We start from the raw sequence: 20,936 nt of genomic DNA, 5'->3' as shown, positions 1-20,936 counted from the left end.
ACACACAACTGCTAATTTGTAGAGGTAAGCACACAATTCTTAAGAGTTGGAAAGCAGGGGCTGGAGAGATGGCTCAGCGGTTAAGAGCACTGACTGCTCTTCCAGAGGTCCTGAGTTCAAATCCCAGCAACCACATGGTGGCTCACAACCATCCGTAATGAGATTCGATGCCCTCTTCTGGTGTGTCTGAAGACAGCTACAGTGTACTCATAAATAAAATAAATAAATAAATCTTTAAAAAAAAAAAAAAAAGAGTTGGAAAGCAGCACTCCTGATTTACACAGACTGTCAGGATGAGGACCAGCCTGAGCACTCCCCAGTGGACCCTTACCTAACTCATCACTTCCCACCCTGCAGTGCTTCTAGGCGGCCAGCATTATGAACTGGAGGACTCAAAGCACATGCCAAGTCAATCCAGTCATACTTGGCCACTATCTCCCAGAGTCATCCAATGAGATTGGTTACAGCTGATTTCAGCTACACAAAGTGAAAGGCGCCCTTCCACCTTCAGGGGATATAAGCCAAGCCTACAGTCCCTGGAGGAAACTTATGGGAAAAACCTAAAAACACATGCAGCTAGTTACCCTTTTGACTTCCTCCTCCTTTGTGTACCTCAGACAGAAGTGGAGCACCCGCAGGTCTTTGCAGTGGATAACAAGCTTCTCGGGGTACTTCTTCAGTTGTCCACTCAGAGGTTTTTTTTTCTCATCAAACACTACAATCAATGTGAGAATCATGAGTAGGAATGAATGTCACATGGCAATGCTAAAGGACAGGAAGACTGTCAGCCTCTAAGGACACGTCCCTCTCAGCAGGATTCCTTTCGGTTTTTTGTTTTATTTCTTGCAGGTGGTTGGTTGATTGGTTGGTTGACTGGTTGGTGTTTTTAAAGATATAATTTCCTTGTGTAGTCCTAGCTGTCCTGGAATTCACTTTGTAGATCAGGCTAGCCTCAAACTCTGAGATCCAAAATTCTGAGATCCACCTGCCTCTGCCTCCAAAGTGCTAGCTATGTCTGGCTTCCAGCAGGATTTTTAATTTCTCTAGAGTAAATATAAGACCAGACTCCAACACTCCAACAGCCTGAAGAAAACTCAGCTCTGATGGGACTGAAAAATGGCTCAGCAGCTATAAGCACTTCCTTCTCTTTCAGAGGGTCAGAGTTCGAGTCCCAACATTCATGTCAAGATGTTCACAACTGCCTGTAGCTCCTGCTCCAGGGATTGATTGGAGTTCTCATTCTGTCTCTCTCTCTGTCTCTCTGTCTCTGTCTGTCTCTGTCTGTCTGTCTCTCTCTCTTTCTCTCTCACACACACACACACACACACACACACACACACACACACTCCTTGAGTCTGGGAAGATAGCACAGCAGTTAAGAGCACTTGCTCTTCCAGAAGACAGGGTGAGTTTCCAGGACCCACATGGAGGGAGGTCACAAACCATCTGTACCTCAGTTCTAAAGATCCAACTTGTACTTCCTAGGCACCAGGCATGCATGTGGTGCATACACATATAGGCCAACACTCAAATACATAAAATTTAAAAATTAATAAATATTTAAAAGGGAAAAGCTGCAAAACTGCAAAAGCTGAGATCATAAAGGATGGAAGGGGGCATGCTGGAATACCTTTTCATGCTAGTCGGCTCCTACATTTATGACTAGAGCCCCTCTTGACATCTCTCTCCCTGCTCCAGCGCCTGTACTACTCACTCAGCACCTACTGGTGTTGAGGCTACCATATTCTGTGAATACCAAATCCTGTGAGTGCCAGCTGTTTCAACCCAGGCTGAACAATTTCTGAAAATGTCCTGAACCCCAAAATGAAGAACACAGAACAGAGTGAGGCTTGGAAGGACAGTCTTAAGTCAGCAGAAAGGACATCCTAATGTTATACAATCAAGCATGGGGGCGGGGAGGAGTGGAGGCAAGGTTTCTATCCTGGAATTCACTCTATAGACCAGGCTAGATTCAAGTTCAAAGATGGCCCCGCCTCTGCCTCTTGGGAATACAGGTGTGCAGTACCATGCCTGGCTCAAGCTTTTCTTCCTTTTCTAAGGACACTGACACATAAGCAAACAATGTGTATCAAGTGTATCCCCATTACTTGCATATAATGAACCTCATCTGATCAGTATTTAACACAGAATATTAGAAAAAAACAGGCTTCAGATGTGAGGTGGCTTCCTCCTAAAAACTCAGCACTCAGGAGGAAGAGCCAGAGGCAAGACCATAGGGTTGACACTAGTGAGTTCCATTAAAACAAACAAACTAAAAACCAAAGAAACAAAAATTATCTCCATAAAAAGGAGGTGAGTCAGCAAAATGGCTCAGTGGGTAAAGGGGCTTGCCACTATCCCCAGAACACATAGGATGCAAGGAAGAAAAACCGAACAGCTCCTGCAAGTTTTCCTCTCTCTCTCTCTCTCTCTCTCTCTCTCTCTCTCTCTCTCTCTCTCTCTCTCTCTCTCTCTTACACACACACACACACACACACACACACACACACACACACCTGAAGAGAAAAGAATTTGACAGCGAGAGATGAGGGTTCGAGGCCGGTGTACTCACTTCTAACCAAGCACAGGCTAGATCATGCTGCACCTTCCATCCACACTCTGCTTTGCACACAGGAACTTACATAACACTTTAGCAGACTGGAAATACCATCATCATTGCTATACATTCTGGGGAGGGCAGGGGAAGGAGACACTCACCTCCATAAATCTGATCCACACAGTGCAGTGGAACATCATTTACTCCTATGATCTTATTCTTAAACTGAGTTTCCTAAAAAGGGAAAAAGAAAAAAAAAAATCAAAGGAAACAAGAAGGGTGACTCCTTTAAATCACTGTTCTCCACTGGGCACTGAGCAACTGAGGCAGCCACCACATCCCCCAAAGGCAGGGATGCAGCAGTCCATGCAAGAGAATCCCCGGGGACCAGCTGTTTTAACCCAGGAAGAACATGCCACTTGTGGGCTGCACCCAGCAAACCCACTGTGCCCCCAAATCAAGTGAGGACATGACAGTATTTCTGCACAAAAATGCAAACAGGTGAAAGCAAAGCTCCCTGGAAAGCTGTGGGAAACGCTGGGAGGGTCGTGTGTTTTGGCAAAGCTGCCTGTGCTCGGGACTAGGAGCCAAGCTCTGCAGCAGATGGCCAGCCTTGAACAAAGCAAAGGGGTCCAGAGCAGCTGACACATGGGGTCAGTCCGGCAGAGCCCTGGTAAGTTTCCACTGGGAAACACAGCTGTTCCTCTCCTACGGCTCACTCCTAAGTAGACACAAGTCTCACACTGACCCTGCAACTAGGTTCAGATCAAACAGAAACAACCCAAGCTCAAAGGCTGCACTCTTCATCAGTTTCACTCAGCCTTCGGTTCCCGAATCTGTGAAAGTGCTTAGCAGAGAGGAAACATGAGGAACTGTGTGTGTGTGAGGTTATTCCAACAAGTGACTCACGCTGTGCTGAATGCAGAAGAAATTGGGAAAAAGTTGATGGTGTCAACTTATAAGGGCAAAAGCAAGGGAATCATGAAGAACGGGTGGCAATTTCTAGGTGGTCCTCCAGGCGGAAGGAGCCCCTGAAGGGCAAGCACTGATAGGAGACACTGGTCCTTGGTTTTTGTTGGGAGGAGGGAGAAGGTGCGGGCAAACCAATGGAGTCTCACCTGCACTTCCCTACCTAGCAAATGCAGTTCATACATACCCCACCATTATCCAAGGCCGAGTCTTCATCCCCCAAGAAGGAAATCTTGAAGTCCGTGCAGACGAGCCTCCCATAGACGCCGCGCTGACAGGAATCTTCCTGCACATACTTCAGGACTGTGCTGGCTTCACAGAGCAGTTGTTCACCTGATGAAAGCCAAAGCAAGCTCTCCTCAGAAGCCTCAGGGAATGCACGGAATGTGAGCACTAAGCTTTCCCACTGTTTACACAGGGACAAACAAATACACAATACAGCTCACTCCAAAGAAGAAGAGCTGCAAACTGAGGAGAGAAACTGAGGCAGAGCAAGGAAAGTCACTGACTGGCTCGGGGACATCTTCATGCCGGGATTCCTCTGACCTCTCATCATGAGAATGGGAGTTTCCACCCAGCTGATCCTCATGTCAAGCCTCTTCTCTCTCCCTGGTTTGGAGCCTGGGTCTCACTATATTACACACATGGCTTTGAGCTCACTATGTAGCCTGGGCTGGCCTAACTTCTCAGGAATCCTCGTGCTGGGATGCGCCCACTTTCAGCTACCTTCTCTAGTGTAGATGATGGTGTTCATTGCCCAGCAGGTGTCTCACAGCAATGACACTCTGAGTGAAGCAAAGGCCACAGGTTGGCCAGCTCACCCCTTCCCCTGCATAAGCCAGGGCTTCTGGGTAGCTTCCTTGGATGACAGGGGTGTTGAAGCCTTAACACCTGCATCTCATCCTGACTCCATGCTGGAGGATGAGAGGGGAAAGGCAGCCATGGGAGTGGGATGGGGTGGGGTGGGGTGGGGTGCGGAGGGGAGGGGTGGGGTGAGGACTGTCTCTTAGTTCAAAGCACTTCCTCTCTATGGGCCACTTCCCGCGCTCCATCTGCAGGCACTCAGCCCACATGAGACACTACAGTTCCTGAAGACAGACTCCACAGCCAAAACCCACTGGGGCTGGGAGCTAGGGAAGCATGCTCTGTTCCATGGAGGCAGAGAAACCCTCCTGGTGTTTGGGTAAAGGACAGGAAAGAAGGACATGCAGGAAATGGAGAGCAAACTTTACAAAAGAAAAACAAAGGAACTTTCTTGTCACCCAGCAGACAACCATCTTTCCTACAGGGTCTCCCTCTGGCTTTCTTCACCTCGGAATTCACTTGTTGGCTAAAAATTCATTTAATCTAGCTTCCAAATGAAGATGAAGACTAAGCTTTCAGTCACTCAGACTATCTCCTCTTCCTACTCAAGCAGGCAGTGTCTGCAACGGAAGCACTACGGAAACACCTGAAGATGGCCCCGTCATTAGGTCAGCCTCAGAGAGACCACAGTGTTTGAAGAAAACAATCAAGTTGGGGCCTGTTTGGGGTTTAAAACAGTCCCAGAAAAAGTACCTTAGCTATGGTCAAGGTGAAAGATAAGTGGATAAGCCTTCTTATAGTTCAACTCCCCAAGACCAGAAGTGCCTCATCCTAGAGTCATGTACTGGAGACAGGAAACCAGTGGGCAGTGGCTACCACAGCACATCTGCTAAGAACTTTTGCAGCATGGCATGCAGTGCTGTCTGCCATGCAGCTGGGGTCTGGAAAGTCTCTTATTTTAGGCCAAGGGACCGGGAAGTTACCTGTCTTACAAGAGGCTGCCAGGTTCTATAAGGTGGAAAATATATTTAACATCGAGTTAAAACTAGAGGTTAATTTCAGAGTCTAGAATTCCAAGGAGGGAGGAAAATCAACCATAGGAAGGATGAATAAAAGTTTAGGCCATCATTAAAGAAAAAAAAAGGCCTTTGAAATTTTAATCATTATTTAAATGTCTAAAATAAAAGTCAGGCATCCTTGTTACAGAAAAATATATATTACAGGAAAAACAAAAACAGCATGTACATCTGAAAGTCCGATATTCTGGAGACAGAGGCAGAAGGGCTACGAATCCCAAGCCAGCCTGCGCCATTCGAAACATAGTTTCAAAATAAACAAAACACTTAGAAAAAGAAATGATTTCGGACTGGGGAAAAATGTGAAAAGGTGTATACCAGTGGCAAAGGGAGATATACTACCAGGAGGTCTCTGCTCTTGAACTCAGAAGTGATTAAACTTTAATATGACCGTCAGCCACTCTCCTCTGTCTCAAAAGCAGTCAACCAACCCAGGCTCCTTCATAATGAATGACTTCAGAGCAAAGCTCCAGTGGCCCAGCATCTCTGGTACCTGCGCTGAAATCCACCAGCAGACACCCAGGTGAGCCTCTCCCACCTCACTCCTCCCCTACTCCTGTGCTGGGAGGCCCGGCAGCTGTGATACCTGAGACCAACTATGGACTGAGGCAGCAAGAAAGCATGCAGACCATGGGATTCTTCCAGGGAATGGGACATTCTAGATTGGAGACCAGAAAAGATGGATGAAGCCAAGCAGGATACCCTCAAAAGGTCCCACTGCATTGTGAAAGGAGTGAGAATTTCCCATTATCTCCATCAGGTTGGAGAAAAGGGAAACAAAGAAAATTCTTTCCAAATGCTGCAACATCCAGAGCCAGGTGTATAGTTACTAAAGACTTTGACATCTTTGTCAGGATACATTATTACTGTTATGTGCTAGAGGATGAAAACAAAGAAGTTTATATATAGCAACACTAGGGATGATGTAATCAATCTTTTGGCCTCAAGCTATATATGAGATATGATAACATGGCCGTTACCTGGCAACAAGTGAAGAGTGACTTCCTTCTCTGTTACTTCCTTTTCATTTGTGTGGATTTCCTAAAAATAAATAAGTAAACACATAAATACAAGAGCAAACGATTTTCTTTGTTTAAGGGTTAAAATAACAATGAAGGCATGCTTTCAGAATACACATTAAACTATCGCATATGCTCCAGAACTTTTAGTTAACAAGCTACTGATGTTACAGTTACTGATTTTGTGTGTATACACATGTAAGCACAAGCATGTGTCACAATATGAATATGTGTGTAGGTCAGGTGACAACTGGTGGGATCTAGGTTTCTCTTTCCACCATGTAAGTCCCAATGATCAAACAGGTCTTTAGGCTTAGTAGCAAATACATTTATCCACTGAACTAGCCTTTAACAAGCTACTTTTAAAATACATGTTCAGGAGGCTGGAGCTGTGGTCTGTCACACATAAAAAAGCCCTAGATTCAATCCCCAGCATCAAAGCAAACCAACCAACCAAAAACAGGACGTAGAGAGATGACTCCTTCAGTAAAGTGCTTGCTGCACAGGCATGAGGACCTAAATTCTGTCCCCAGCACCCATGTATAAGCATGGCACAGCGGCATGCACCTGTATTCAGGGCTGAGAAGGCAGAGACAGGAGGATCCCTGAGACTTACGGGCTAGCCAGTCTACCTAGACATGTAAGCCCAGCTCAGTGAGGCTGTCTCAAAAAAATAACATGGAAGACAACTAAAGAAGACAGCCAGCGTCAACTTGTGGCCTTCACAGGCACACACATGCATATATGTGCCTGCACATATGTGTACATATACAAACAGGATGTGGAAGAACATGCCAGTAATCCCTGCACTCAGGAAGTGGAAGCAGGAGGATCAAGTTGCTCAAGGTCACTCTTGTCCAGAAAGCAAACGTGAGGCCAGCTTGGGCTACATGAGACTCTCATCTTAAAAAATAAAACAGTGGGGCTCAATGCTTCAGTGGGTAAAAGCACTCGTTACCAACCCCGATGACCGGAGTTCCATTCCCAAGACCATGCAGTCGAAGAAAACTGCCCCAACCAAGCTGTCCTCTGACTTCTTATTAGTGCCATCACACAAAAATGAACACACCACAAAAGAAACAAATGTGATTTTAAAATAAAAAATCAAAATGTTTTTATGACAGGGTGTGGTGCCCTGGTCTGAAGTCCCAGCACTTGGAAGGTTGAGGCAGGGGAATGGAGTTCAAGGTCATCCTTGGCTATACAGTCAGTTACAGTCCTGGGACCTTGTCTCAAAAAACAGAGTGGATGGTGCACAGAAACAACAGATTGGCTCCTGGCCTCCACAGACAGAATACTTAACTAAAACTCCACACTGTTCTTAACCCTGCCATTTCCAAACTCAGTCTTGTGTATGTGTGTGTGTGTGTGTGTGTGTGTGTGTGTGTGCACGTGTGAGTGCGCACAAACACGCACACACAGAAAACTTTTTAATTTTTCTTAAAGTAGAATATACTATAACTTAAGGTAATGAAATGTGTCTGGACACAGGAAGAAGGTCATCTATAGAAAATGGGTCATTTGAACGAATCCTGGACAAGTGCTGGAACCAGGGAATCAAAGGAAAAGCAGGTGCACGTAGTCCAGCATGGGAAACCAGAGTAGAGTACCAAACCTTTGCAATGCACTGTGAAGGTCACTGTCCTAAAGGCACCAAACTGCAGGACATAGAACAGAGACTCACTCGCACATCCGTCTAAGAGACAGCAAATGAAGTGCGTAACCAGACAGGCCGTGAGGAGAAGAGGTGAAAACAGGGCTGGCATGGGCGTGTCTTAAGTAACGTGTGCACCTCCTTAAGGATCTGGGCTGTCTCCCATGGGAAACAAGAGACAAGGGAAGCAGGAAGAAATGTAAATTTCCTATCTCCAACAAACATCATTCAAGAAAAAGCACAGGGCTGAATCAGAAGCATGAGTGGGCTAGCTGACAGGGACAAGTGTCCCACTCTCAAAGATGGGTCCTAAGGGACAGAGTGAACAGCTGTACTGCTTGTCTTGTGACACCAGCACCAAGAGAACCTACACAAGGGTGAAGCCGCAGAGGTCAGTCAGGTGTGTGCAGAGAGGAGCCGGTGCTTTGGCTGAAAAGGAAAAGCTAGGGTAGAGCTCAGGGGTAGGCCCCGATAAGATAAGGACTTGAGACAAGTCCTAATTGCTCATGCCTCAGCAATTAAAACAAAGAAACAACGGAAGGAAAGAGGAGGAATAAAGAAACTTTGAAGGAAGACCCCCTGGAGGAAGACCCACTGTCTGCATTCTAAAACACAAAGCACAGGCAACAAGATGTTCAAAGAATGCTATCAATCATCTAGAACATTCCTGGAGTGATGGATGAAGAGGCTGTGCTTAGTACTTTTAGCTTTAAAAGTTCTGACTTCTTCCCGGAATAATTTTAAATACATTTTGATATTGGCACCAAGCTGGTAACCGAAAGCCAATCTTATTTCAAAATCTTGAGAAAACCCAAAAGCAACAAAGTCACCCAGAAACACATATTTCAGGAAGCATGTGGTGATTTCAATATCAGAAGAGCATGGCAGGAAATCAACAGATCCTAACCTCCTCAACTTCCTACCGAAACTGCCACTATTCACCACACTTCCTCAGCGCTGGAGCCAGGAAAGGAGAGGTTAGAACACAGTAAGATGCTGTTGCTGCTGAAAATAATCTGAAAATAGTCTCAGAGGACACTAAATCAGCTACACCAACACCCTGCTCACACCACACCTATTTGGAATGCTGTCAAAAGTCGTTAAGACCTGAGCAGTAATAACAGACGTGTAGAACTTTGCACACAGTGACCAAAGTTCGATAAATTTACCTGCATGCTTTAACAAAACTGCCAACATCTAAAAAGCTTTCATTTATACCAGATACTTACTCCCCATTAGTACCCCATTCTCCTCACAGCCCCAGGACTGTGTCCACTTCACAGATGAGGAAACTGAGTTTTAAAGAGGATCAGCAATTTAAGTTTTAAGGACAAATGGCCATCAACCTGGAGTACATGAGAGCCTACCTCAAATAAATACATCTTCACCTGTGCATCTTCTCCCGATCAAGCTGTTTTAGTCCAAGGCATAAGCTGTTGTCTCCATGAACCCCTTGGACAAATGACCACAAACTATGCAAATGTAAGTTTTACTGATATAAAAATACATACGGTCTCTTCCTTAGTCCATGTTGTCACGACCAAGTAGACACTATGGACTCAAGTTGTTCAATCTTCAAATGCCAAAATCTCCTCCAGTCCTCTTTCAAAGTGAGGACAGGGACAGCCTCACTGAGACGGAGGAATGGTGATAAACATTCCTTCAGCCACAAGTACCTGGCTTGTTTAAATGGTTTTGTATTTATTAGCTCAGTTAATCCTCACAGAAAGCTTCTTAAAGAACCATCAGACACTAGAGTATGTCCTTTCCAGAGGAAGCCATCAACTGGTCTAAGGAGCAGTAGAATTCATGCTCCGGTGTCTAACCTCACCTACTCAGAGCTCTTGCAGAATGCCACCATGTCTCTTGTATCAAACGGAGAAATGCAAGGAAGACAGGGTGATGGGTCAAGCAGTTCTTAGTCTCACCCGAAATCAGATCAACACCACAATATGTGACCACAGAAGCTGGGCATGTGGTACAAGCCTGTAATCTCAGCACTTGGAAGGTTTGGGAGTTCAAGCCCTCAGCTATCTTCTATTACTTCAAGAACAGCTACATGAGACCCATCAAAAAACATAGCTGGGGGCAAGGAGACAGCCTCAAAGATGAAGGAAGAAAAAAAAAAGACCCGTAGTACTAGTCAAATACTCAAGAACATCAATGGAGGATTTATTTTACATTAGCCCGCAGTTGAGTGTCAGTCTATCAGGGTGGAAAGACACAGCATGCAGAGGCACTTCCACCATGATGGACATGCAGCAGAGAGAACAGTGTACAAGGAACCAGAACAAGATTTAGCCCTCAAGGACACACCCCCTACTTCCTAACCAGTCCCAACTTCCTGTCTCCTACCACCTCCCAAAATGCCATCATAGAATAAGTCTATCTAGAGATTAATCCATTCATTGGGTCAGAGGCCCGTGATCTAACAGACTCTAGAGATTTTTCACCACCATACCCAAAGTGTGTTTTACTAATCTCCTAGGCATTTCTAAATCCACTTAAACTGAGCCAAATTAACTATCACACCTACTCTTCACAAGTAATGAACCAAAATGACACTGGCCAGCTGTATGGGAAAGAAATTTTGGGCATCATTCATACCAGATGATGAAGTGGTCCCTAGTGATCCCTGAGGACTTACTCCATTGTGTAAAACATCAATCACTTGGTTGCCATCCCAACTCTGGAGAGTTCAATGGTTCACTGTGCTCCAACCCTAATTAATGCTGCTGTGTATGTACTGTCTGGGCAAGACAACACTTCCATTTGCATACAGCCTAATGGTCATCCTAAGAGTACCCTTTTATACCTCCTCCAACCAGCCTCTCTAACACTATCAAATTCTATCAGCATCACCTGTTAAGGGTACCCACAGTCCATGCTACTGTCTTCTGTCTAACAGAACCATCCTTTTGGAGGTAGCCTCATCTCTACCCACACCACACAATACCTTTCCAACTAGACTGCTTGCATTTGCTTTCTTTCTAATCCACTCTCCACCCTCAAGTAGAGACCTCTTCAGAACACAGCCTGCTCTGGCTTAGGCATGGGAGAAAGACTGTGAAGCCCTATTCAAGCTGGTCCACACCTATGTGACCGGTCTGCCTCCTATCATGCCCTCATCACCATACTGGAGACTCGGTCTTCTTTCAGCCCATGCATCTCTCTCACACCCTCTCATCCGGAGTTGTCTCCACAGGCATTTCCTCTTGCTTTGAGTGGCTTCCTATCTCTCTTTGTCACTGAGAATTTTTTTGTGTAGCTCAGTGCAAAATCATTTCCTCAGGGGAACCTTCTCTGTTGCCAGGTCCCTCCAGCCTCCTGTGTCTCTCTCCCTCTTGTATAATTACCCATCTTTAAAGTCAGTAAGCCCTTTGGGGCAAGTTTTTGTCCCTAAAATCTAATGGCGGTCTGATACACGGTAAATACTCAAAGAGTTTGTTGAATTAATTAATAATTAAAAGTCGAGTTCATACTTCTTATATTTTATTTTTAATTTCCAGCCAAAGTAAATTAATTCCAGTGCTTAGGAGGGAGAGGCAGAAGGATCACGTGCTCAAGGGCAGCCTGGGTGCCAAGTGAGACCCTGTCTCAAAACTTTGAAATGAGGGGGCTAGAGATATGGCTCTCTAGTTAGGAGCCCTTGCTGCACTTGCAAAGGACCCAGGTTCAGTCAGTCCAGCATGGCAGCACACAACTGTCTGTAACTCTAGTTCCAAGAGATCTAACTGCCTTTCCAACCTCTGTGAGTACTGCGTGTACATGGTACACATATACACGGGCAGCCAAAACACTGAAACACATAAAATAAAAATAAATATATATATTTTAAAACACACACGCACACGCACACACCACATACTTAAAAGCCAAGCATGGTAAATCACTGAAATCCATGCCTTCTGAAGCTCTAGGCAGGTGGAACAATAAGAGTTTGAAACCAGTCTTGACAACAGTGAACTTTAGGCCAGTCTGGGTTACAAGTACAACTCTGTCTCAAATAACATTTAGAACTGAAAAATAACTTTAAGTTTCCTAATGAGCAGATTCTGAAATGAACAAGAGATTAAAAAAAAAAAAAAACTTAATGGGAGATTAAGAAACAGCAGCCAGAGCTGGAGAGACGGCTCAGCGGTTCAGAGCACCGACTGCTCTTCCAGAGGGTCTGAGTTCAAGTCCCAGCAACCACATGGTGGCTTACAACAATCTGTAATGGGATCCAATGCCAATGTCTGAAGAGAGCAGCAGTGTACTTACATACATAAAATAAATAAATAAATCTAAAAATAATTTTTTTAAAAAACCTCACAACTAGATGTGGCCATTGGTATAACTGGCATCACCAAATATTCTAACCATGGCACAGCATGCCAAGGAAAGAACATTCCCTTAAATAATGCCATGCCATGTGTGGCACTAATCTTCTGTCACTCATGAAACAGGTTCACAAGAACTTCAGCAGGGCAGCCTACATGGACAAACCTAGCATCATTCCAGGGTCTCACAACCAGATTACACAGCAGCCAATGACCTGACGCTTTAGTGGTCTTGTTCTTTGGGCAGTGGAGGCTTTTACCCCATCTTGGTTTCCAAGGCAGACCCAGGTTTCTTCTGCCTCTGCCTTCTACCACACTATCCTTCACCTCTGACACTCAGTCAGCAGTGTAAGCCTACAACAATGAATTGTGACACAGAATTCCTCACTGACTTTATTAACTACTGTGTTCGATGTACAGGAAATAAAATGTATGATTGTTAATAATCAAGCAGAATTGGCTCTACAGTTACAAAGACAGACTTTGTAAAGAGAACGCATTTCAAAGAGACAAGATGTCAACACATGTGTAAGTTATAAATGACCTAACATGCTCTGTCCTACGCCTGTCCCTCTCCATTCAAAAAGAGACAAAGCTTGCAATTATGGCATAAAAGAATAGCAAAATAGTGTTGTCACTGGGGTCATAGTGTGTCTTGACTTTTAAAGCTGGGCTAAATTTCAGTGACATGGACTCAATTGGAATGGGGCAAGGCCCCAAATGAGGAGCGGTCCCACCAGAGTGGCTGGACTTCATTCGCTTCCAATCTCAATGTTTATCTTAGTGTATGGGCACTCTTTCTGTTTGTTTTAATTTAAAAACAGCGTAAGGGCATGAAAAATATGCCTGTCAATTTCCAAAACTTTTCTTCCACAGATCAAAAGGAGTTGGCTGCATCTGTTTGGGCCTCCACTGCGAAGACCAACAGTTCCTAGGGCCTACAGCTGCCACTACCCCAGCATCCAAGCCCCCACACATGCTCAGTCAGAAACACACCCTTTCTCACAATGTTTATGCCAGACAAGATGAGAGCCCGAGAACTGTCACCCAAAGGAGACACACCCACAGAAATTCCCAGCACCACAAGAGTTGTCAATCTGTCTTCTCAGATCAGTTTCTGAGGAGTGACAAAATCACAGGGCTCCAGTGAAGAGTCAGTACTCCATGCTATACATCTGATAACAGAGAGTTGTGAAATGACTTCCACAAAAACTGAGTATCCTGAATACCAAATGCAGGGGAGATGACCCAGTGATTAAAGCACTTGCCATGCAAGGGTGAGGATCAGAGTTTGAGCCCCAGAACCCAGCTAAAATACCAGCTGGGTGTGGTGGCCCAATTTTAATTCCAGCTGTAGTAAGTAGGTGGAAACGGGATCCCAAGAACAATTAGCTAGCAAGACTGGCTGAACTGGTGAGCCCTCCCATTTTAATGAGTGAGATGGAAGAACAATTGAGGATAACTGTCATTAACTTCAGGCCTACACACACACACACACACACACACACACACACACGCATGCTCATAAGCACACACATGTGCCTAGCTAAATGCAAACGTACATACAAACCTGTTCTAGTTAGTGTTACTATTGCTATGATAAAACATCATGGCCAAAAACTACTTGAGGAGGAAACAGTCTATTTGGCTTAGCTTCCACATCACTGTTCATCACTGAAGCAAGTCAAGCAGGGCAGGAACCCGGAGGCAGGAGCTGATATACACAGCCAGGGAGGGTGCTGCTTGCTACTTTGCTCTATCCAGACTGCTTTCTTATAGAACCCAGGACTTCCAGCCTAGGGATGGCACCACCCACAGTGGACTGGGTCTTCCCATATCAAGCTTGTCTACAAACAAATCTTAGGGAGGCATTTTCTCAGTTGAGAATCCCATCTCTCAAATGACTCTATCCTGTACCAAGTTGACATAAAACTAGCCATCACAACACACCAAAAAAAAAAGAGGAGGAAAAAGATGAATTGTTTCATTATGATATTCAGACAAAAAAATTGTTGGCTACTTGGATAATCAAGACAATAGTTACTAAAAGCCACAGAAAGTTGCACCTGCACATTTCATTTAATTTTCAAGATAGCAAATTACCCTTACTGCTCTCATTGTTCACAGGAAGAAAAATGACTGAGGCAGAGAAGTGCAGAGGGCCTTTAGCTTCAGCTATGTAACTGAAGCTGTGCTCTTACCTTTAATCCAACCTGCCTCTGCCTGCAGACCTCCTCTCTGGGGTGCTGCCTCTGCCCGTCAACACTCATACTCTGAGTTACTGAACAGCCATCCCTTCTGTCCTGCTCTAGTGTAGGCAGGGTAATCAGAGACAACACAGCACACATCTCGACCTCTTTAGAGTACACACTACCACAGCATAAAAGACGTGTGCCTGAGGAATACCAGGTTCAAGGCAGCACAGAAAAAACACCTAACACATGCAGCATCTTGCAGAGCCCGACTGGCCTCCATTGGATGGACGGTGTGGCTGAGGATGACCTTGAGCTTTGATCCCCCTGCCCCTGCCTCCTGATCTCAGGTGTGTACCCTACCACAACACCAGGCTTTACGAGGGGATGAAACAGACAGCCACCCTCAGAAAAATGTCACTATATTGAGCTCTGAAAACAGGCAGAAATTAGCTGTATGTAGAATGGCCAACACTCTTACCCAAGTCCCTTAATACCTCTTCACAAGCCCTGTATTCTCTAGATGAGCCCTCCCACTCCCATGGCTTTTGGATGATGATCTACAAACAGCTCTTCATGCAAGAGCTGCTGTCATAGCTCCAGATCCAGATGCCCCAAGAGCCCCACGGACACTCACACTGGAATCTCCCTTGGTCCTTTAAACCCACATTTCAAAGCCAACTTATCATCACCACACACATCCTGCCTCTTATGAAGCTGGCGTGTGTAGGATCTGGCTAACTCAGCAACCCACCCAAGGAACCAGGGAGCCATGCTCTAACCACTGCCTGCATCTCAAGTCCCAAACTCTGATTTCAGGACATGTCCAGATCTACCCTCCCCTATTACTCTCTTATTTAGGCCATCATCCTCTGTCACCTGGCATGCTCCTAGGACTACCCCAGTCTTACTGCCTTTAAGTGACTCACTCGCTCAAGTCTTGTGCTTACTGAGACCACACAGTACATACAGGTCCCTCACCTTGTCCCATCCAGTACTCTATCCAATCCGCTGTCCACACAGTCCAGCTCCTTTATGAAGCTTTCTCTGATCCAGCCTTCCACAAGACTAAGAGGCCCTCTTCCGGATGCCCAAGCCCCTCTCTGTATATGCTTCTATTACAGCAGTCCCCAGACTTTACTGCAGTTACCTCCTACCTCATCTGTCTCACCAACAAGTGATGCCAAGTCAGGCCTTAGACTGTATCTTCTGGGTTTTAGTTTCAACTCTTACCCTTGACAGGTAGTCAATTGTCAATGAAAGTCTACTGAGAGACCATATACGGCAAAACATACAATAAAAAATAATTCCCTTTCTGGGCAATATTTTTCAGTGCTAGGCATAGTTATTGGAAGAGGACAACAACAGCTCTACTAAAAACTCCCAAGTGCTATGGCTGGACTCTAGCCTGTCCATCAAAGGCCCCTATGTAAAAGGTCCCAATGCTGGTTTGGTGGAATTGGAAGGTGATAGAAACTTGAGGAAGCATGGCATAGTGGAAGTCTGAGGCACCCCTCAATGAAGACGATGGGCCCCTGGTCCCTTCTGCAAAGAGGTCAACAGCTTTGTCCCACCACACACTTGTCCCATGATGTGCTACCTCATCACAGGAAAAAAAAAACAAGGCCAACCAATCCTAAACTAGAGCCTCCAAAAACACAAGCCAAAACAAATCTTAACTTTTTTACTCCTCAGATAATTAGTTATTTAGTACATTGATAGTAAGCTGTACACTACAAATGGCTAGAGCCAGATATTATCAAACTGTTACCTGACTTTCTGAAATATGTTTAAGCTTCACTGATAGAATAGGGGCTTGTCCAAGTTCAGATTTTAAACAGACATTGTCTCACCAATGGTACAGACTATCTTCTAGATAAATCCACACATCAGTCTGTTCTAGGGAGCTAGATTCTTGGAGGTGCTTGTAGAAGCCTGGCTCCCTCAGAGACAGTCTTGCTGGCAGACTCATTCCCTGAGCCTCCTGACTCAAAAAGCAGGGCAGGATAACGGCTTTGTTGCTGACCACAGCTCTACTCTACTAACTATGTACACTGCTTCGGGCCATTACAGGACCAATCTCTCTGGTAATAAGCCAACAGAAGAGCATCTGAAGGCAGACAGGTAGACAGACATGCAGTAAGAAACTGACAATCTGTCTGGTTCAAGGTAACAATACCATACAGATATAACTACATACCCGGCCTTTAAGGACTCTCCTGTTCACACATACAAATCAGTTTCAGCTAGAAGACCTCTTCATTAGAAGCCTTCATTAGAAGGCTAATTGGAGACTAGCATTTCCAGACTAAGCATCTGTTGTCTAAAACATCTGAATACAATGTGTTGGTGCTCACAGTGTCCACTGAGAGATGTCTTGCCTGTGTCATTTATTTTCACATAGTTCCCCAACCTTCTGACACTGCACAGATGCTGTCATCTAGAAATATGTTGGCCAGTATTTACAATTATACTGGGACACAGCCTGATGCTTCAGGTTGGCCACACCTGTGAGTGTGAGGCATTCTCACCTGCGCTTTACAGATAAGGCCAATAAAATTTCAAAAGGCTAAACTCCCCAAGGTTCCCAAGGCCAAATAGATGGTGAGCCCTGACACCAGCTCTAGCATTCCTGACCCTTAATGTTTTTGCTTAAAATTTTTTTATTTTGTCTGAGACAGGGTCCACATAGCCCACAGTGGCCCTGAACTTACTGTGTAGATAAGGATGCTTCTACCTTGCAAATGTTTGAGTTACAGTATGCACTACCCCACCCCGCTTAGCACAGGGCTCCATGCTAGGCAGCATTCCACCGATTGATTACATCTGATTGGTTTGGTTTGGTTTGGTTTGAAGATATCACTGCTCCCAGGAATGCACCCTAGACCTTTTGCTCTTCCAACAGTTGATCATTTACTAAAGAAAGTGAAAGCATCGCTCATTCATAGTTCTTTGGAAGGGTCACCAGACCAGGCACATTCTCCAGAGTAAGAAATTCAAGTAACAAGGAAAAAGACATGAATACCAATGTAAACCTCAGGGCCCGCACGTGTGACTTCATCAGTTAGCTGGATTCTCTTACATTCTGTGAGCCATGGCCAATGCTTGATGCCTGAGGCAGGCACACACACACACACACACACACACACACACGTGCACACACACACACACAGGGGTGAGGGGTGTTCCAGGCATCTAACAAGTCACTGGTTTAAAAACTACAACTGTGATAACAAAAAGAATCATTAAGGGACAAAGTACCTCAGGCCAAATCTGATTACAGAGCATTAAGATTGATCAGGGGTCAATGCTAAAGAATCAATGTGGGCCTAATCTAGAATCCTCCATCTCCCTTCCCAGGAGGCATCCAAAAGCTACTCAGATGATGCTTCCCTGCAGCTGCCTTCTGAGAAGAGATCCTATCCTGAAACAGGCCTCATGTATCACGATCTGTCAGCGGACAGCACAAGAGTCTTGATTAGGGGCTTCAGCCTTTCTCTGCTGGAAAAACAGACACACAGCTATACAGAAGGGCAGAGACCTGCATCAGCAAGAGCGGAGCTGCCGCAACCTGCACCTAGAAAGGCAGATGAACGGTGAGAAGAAAGGCAGATGCTGCCTGCCAGGAGGAAAGACCAGAGAAGACTCCAAGAGCCTTACAAACTGCACCTCACCTCTTTTCTCTCCCCTGTCTACGTTTCTCATTTGGTTGTATTTAATGTCCCTTAAATTTTGAAGTTTAAAAAAAGTCTCCCTTTCCAATCCATGACCTTCCCTGTCCCTGGGACTTATCTGAATCTTATGTTGTTGTTGTTGTTTTATTTTACATATCTGAGTCTCAAAAGGATCCCGAGGTGGTGCACACCTTTGATCCCTATACTTGGGAGGCAGAGGCAGGCAGAACTCTGAGTTCAAGGCCGACCTGGTCTGCAGAGCTAGTTCCAGGACAGCCAGGGCTTACAGGGAAACACTGTCTCAAAAAAAGAGAAGAAAAGAAAGAAAAGAAAAAGCAAACCTACAACCTCTAAAATCAGAAAATGTAATTCTCTAAAACCAGGAAATGGGACACTGTGGGTCACACAGAAAGAAATATCCACAGAGCAGGCCTAGAAATCCAAGCTCAGGCTTTCTTAACCAAACCACCAGCAAGTGGCTCTCCGGAGGCCACATGAAGAGGTCCCCGAGCTGGAGAAATGGAAGCTGCACTAGACACTGCCCCTCCTGCTGGGCCATGCAGAGATCTCAAGGCAGTGTAGACAGGAAGCCTAAGAAGGGTTCTAGACAGGGAAGGTCTACATACAAATGAAGATGCTGTCACAGGGGCTCCCACAAGGGAACCTCTGGAGGCTGCGACTGCTTTGCTTAGAGATGATGAGGGAAAGAGTGTACTGTCAGGAAGTTGAGAGGCTGACCTCAGAGAAGGAAACCAAGCTAAACTGGGGGCGGTTAGTCCCAAGATTTCTCACCCTGCCTGAATCCCAGGCCTTTCCCCAAAGTCCTGAGCATAAGATACCGTTGCAGAAAAACATCAAAGAAACTATGAACTCCCATGAAAAGGCAAAGCACAGGCAAGGAGGCCTGGGTAGACAGTGAGGGTGGCCACAGGAGGTGTCATACTCCAACTAGACAGAAGACACCTGTCAATCCAGATCTGGGTGAATTGCGGTTTATTTCTTCTCATCTTCAAAACTAGCTCTCAAGAAAGACATCCAAATTCTACAATGAGAAGTCTCAAAGAAGTGATAGACCCATGTCTAAGGTCACCATCAAGTACCTGAATCCCAACAGGTGACCTACAGAAGAATCATGGGCTTGTCCACACTCTCAGGGGACCTCCTTCTCAGCCCATTTCCTGATGCTCAACTCGGGAAAGGCAAAGGCATGGACAGGCACAGCACAACTGCAGCTTCTGAGGTAATGAGGAATAATGACAATTAACAACAACACAGGCCTGGCCATGTAGCTCAGTGACAGCACACTTGCAGAGCATGAAAGCCATAAACCATAACCATCAACAGCACCAAAGCCGTAAGAATTAACCAAGAACAATTCACACTGTCTACCAAGTATTGTGGTAACAGCTTCCATGCACTGTTTCACGTAAGACTAACAGCATCCTTATGAATTACATGGTGTTATTATTATTCCCATTCATAGATCAGAAAACTGAGGCTCACTGATGTCAATATGTTGAAAGTAATGATGGCTGTGTTGGGAGAAGGTGACAGGTGGCTGTACTGGGTTGACGCTGCTTCAGAACCTACGCTAAGGATGTGACTAAGAGCAGCTGCAGCGACACATAGCGCTGCCTTCCTTCTGTGCTTCCCTCTCCACCATGGTCCCCAGAACTCTTCTGTGTTGCTTAAATAACTGAGGGAGTTAACAGCCTTGGTGTGAGGGGCAAATAGTGTTCCCTGTAGGCTTGCTAAGAGCCAGGCTGACCTAGTGCTAACACATCCTTCCAGAATTGGAAACCCTCTGGATGTATCCCTTTTCACCGGCACGCAGAGAATACATGATTGGGTAAGATGGGGCAGATGCCCCAACCCCACATTCCCAATCCACTCGGGTAAGCTTTCAAGCTGTCCCTCTAGTCTACCTGTCTTATTGGCCCCTCCTTCCCACACCAAATCCCACAGTACAACTGATTTTCTCACATCCCACGCCACCTTCACACAAGCTGTGCTCAGAGGCTCCTCTGCTCTGGGCATTCTGGGCATCCCTCTCTTTTAGGTTAGGCAGCTCCTACCTCTGTGCTGTAGAGAGCCATCTGGAGACCTGCAGGCTCTCCCACAGAATGTTAAGCTCCCACATAGGCACTTTCTTTGGATTCCTAATTTTAATCTAGTGTTAGGCAAATGGTAGGTACACAAAGACATTGAATAAATAAAGAACCTTCCAGTTCTAGCTATTATTAATAATAAAAGCACCTATATATAAGCTGTTAGGCATCTGCCACAAGACTAGCATGGAGTAGAATATTCACCGTGTATTTCTTTTCATCCTCAAAATAAGCCTGCAGGTAAGATACCTAACCATGTCACAGGAGAGAAGAGACAGAAAGGCAAAGTCCATGTCTAAAGTTGCCATCAAGAGGTTGGAGCAGGACCAAAACCCTCTAGAATCACAGACAAGATTCTTCTATGATATCATGGCACCTTCTTCTCATTCCCAAATTCCCACAGTGACCAGTTTATTCCTTAGGGGCTGTCATGCACACCACAATGCCTCTACCTTCTGTCTGCCACATACTGAGCTCTTAGGCACAACACAGAGGGACCCTGGGGGTTGTCTTGTCACTTTTGACATGGGCCATGCAGGTAGAGAACAGTGATCATTGGGC

General features: G+C 45.4%; 1 protein-coding gene across 2 annotated transcripts in view; it reads right to left on the bottom strand.

Moving 5' to 3' along the window:
- Positions 1 to 20,936, bottom strand: part of Mtmr12 (myotubularin related protein 12) — a 67,418-nt gene that overhangs the window by 35,916 nt on the left and 10,566 nt on the right. For both annotated transcript variants that reach the window (XM_028767656.1, XM_028767658.1), the window contains exons 2-5: positions 6,387 to 6,447; positions 3,714 to 3,859; positions 2,719 to 2,791; positions 585 to 715 (exon numbers count right to left, since the gene is read on the bottom strand). In XM_028767656.1, coding sequence (XP_028623489.1) covers positions 585 to 715; positions 2,719 to 2,791; positions 3,714 to 3,859; positions 6,387 to 6,447 — 411 coding nt within the window. The remainder of the gene's footprint in view (positions 1 to 584; positions 716 to 2,718; positions 2,792 to 3,713; positions 3,860 to 6,386; positions 6,448 to 20,936) is intronic.

This window comes from Grammomys surdaster, unplaced genomic scaffold, assembly GCF_004785775.1.
Source record: "Grammomys surdaster isolate TR1022 unplaced genomic scaffold, NIH_TR_1.0 174, whole genome shotgun sequence".
NCBI lineage: Eukaryota > Metazoa > Chordata > Mammalia > Rodentia > Muridae > Grammomys > Grammomys surdaster.
Note: the sequence above shows the minus strand (reverse complement) of the source record. Positions and strands in the feature narration are given on the sequence as shown.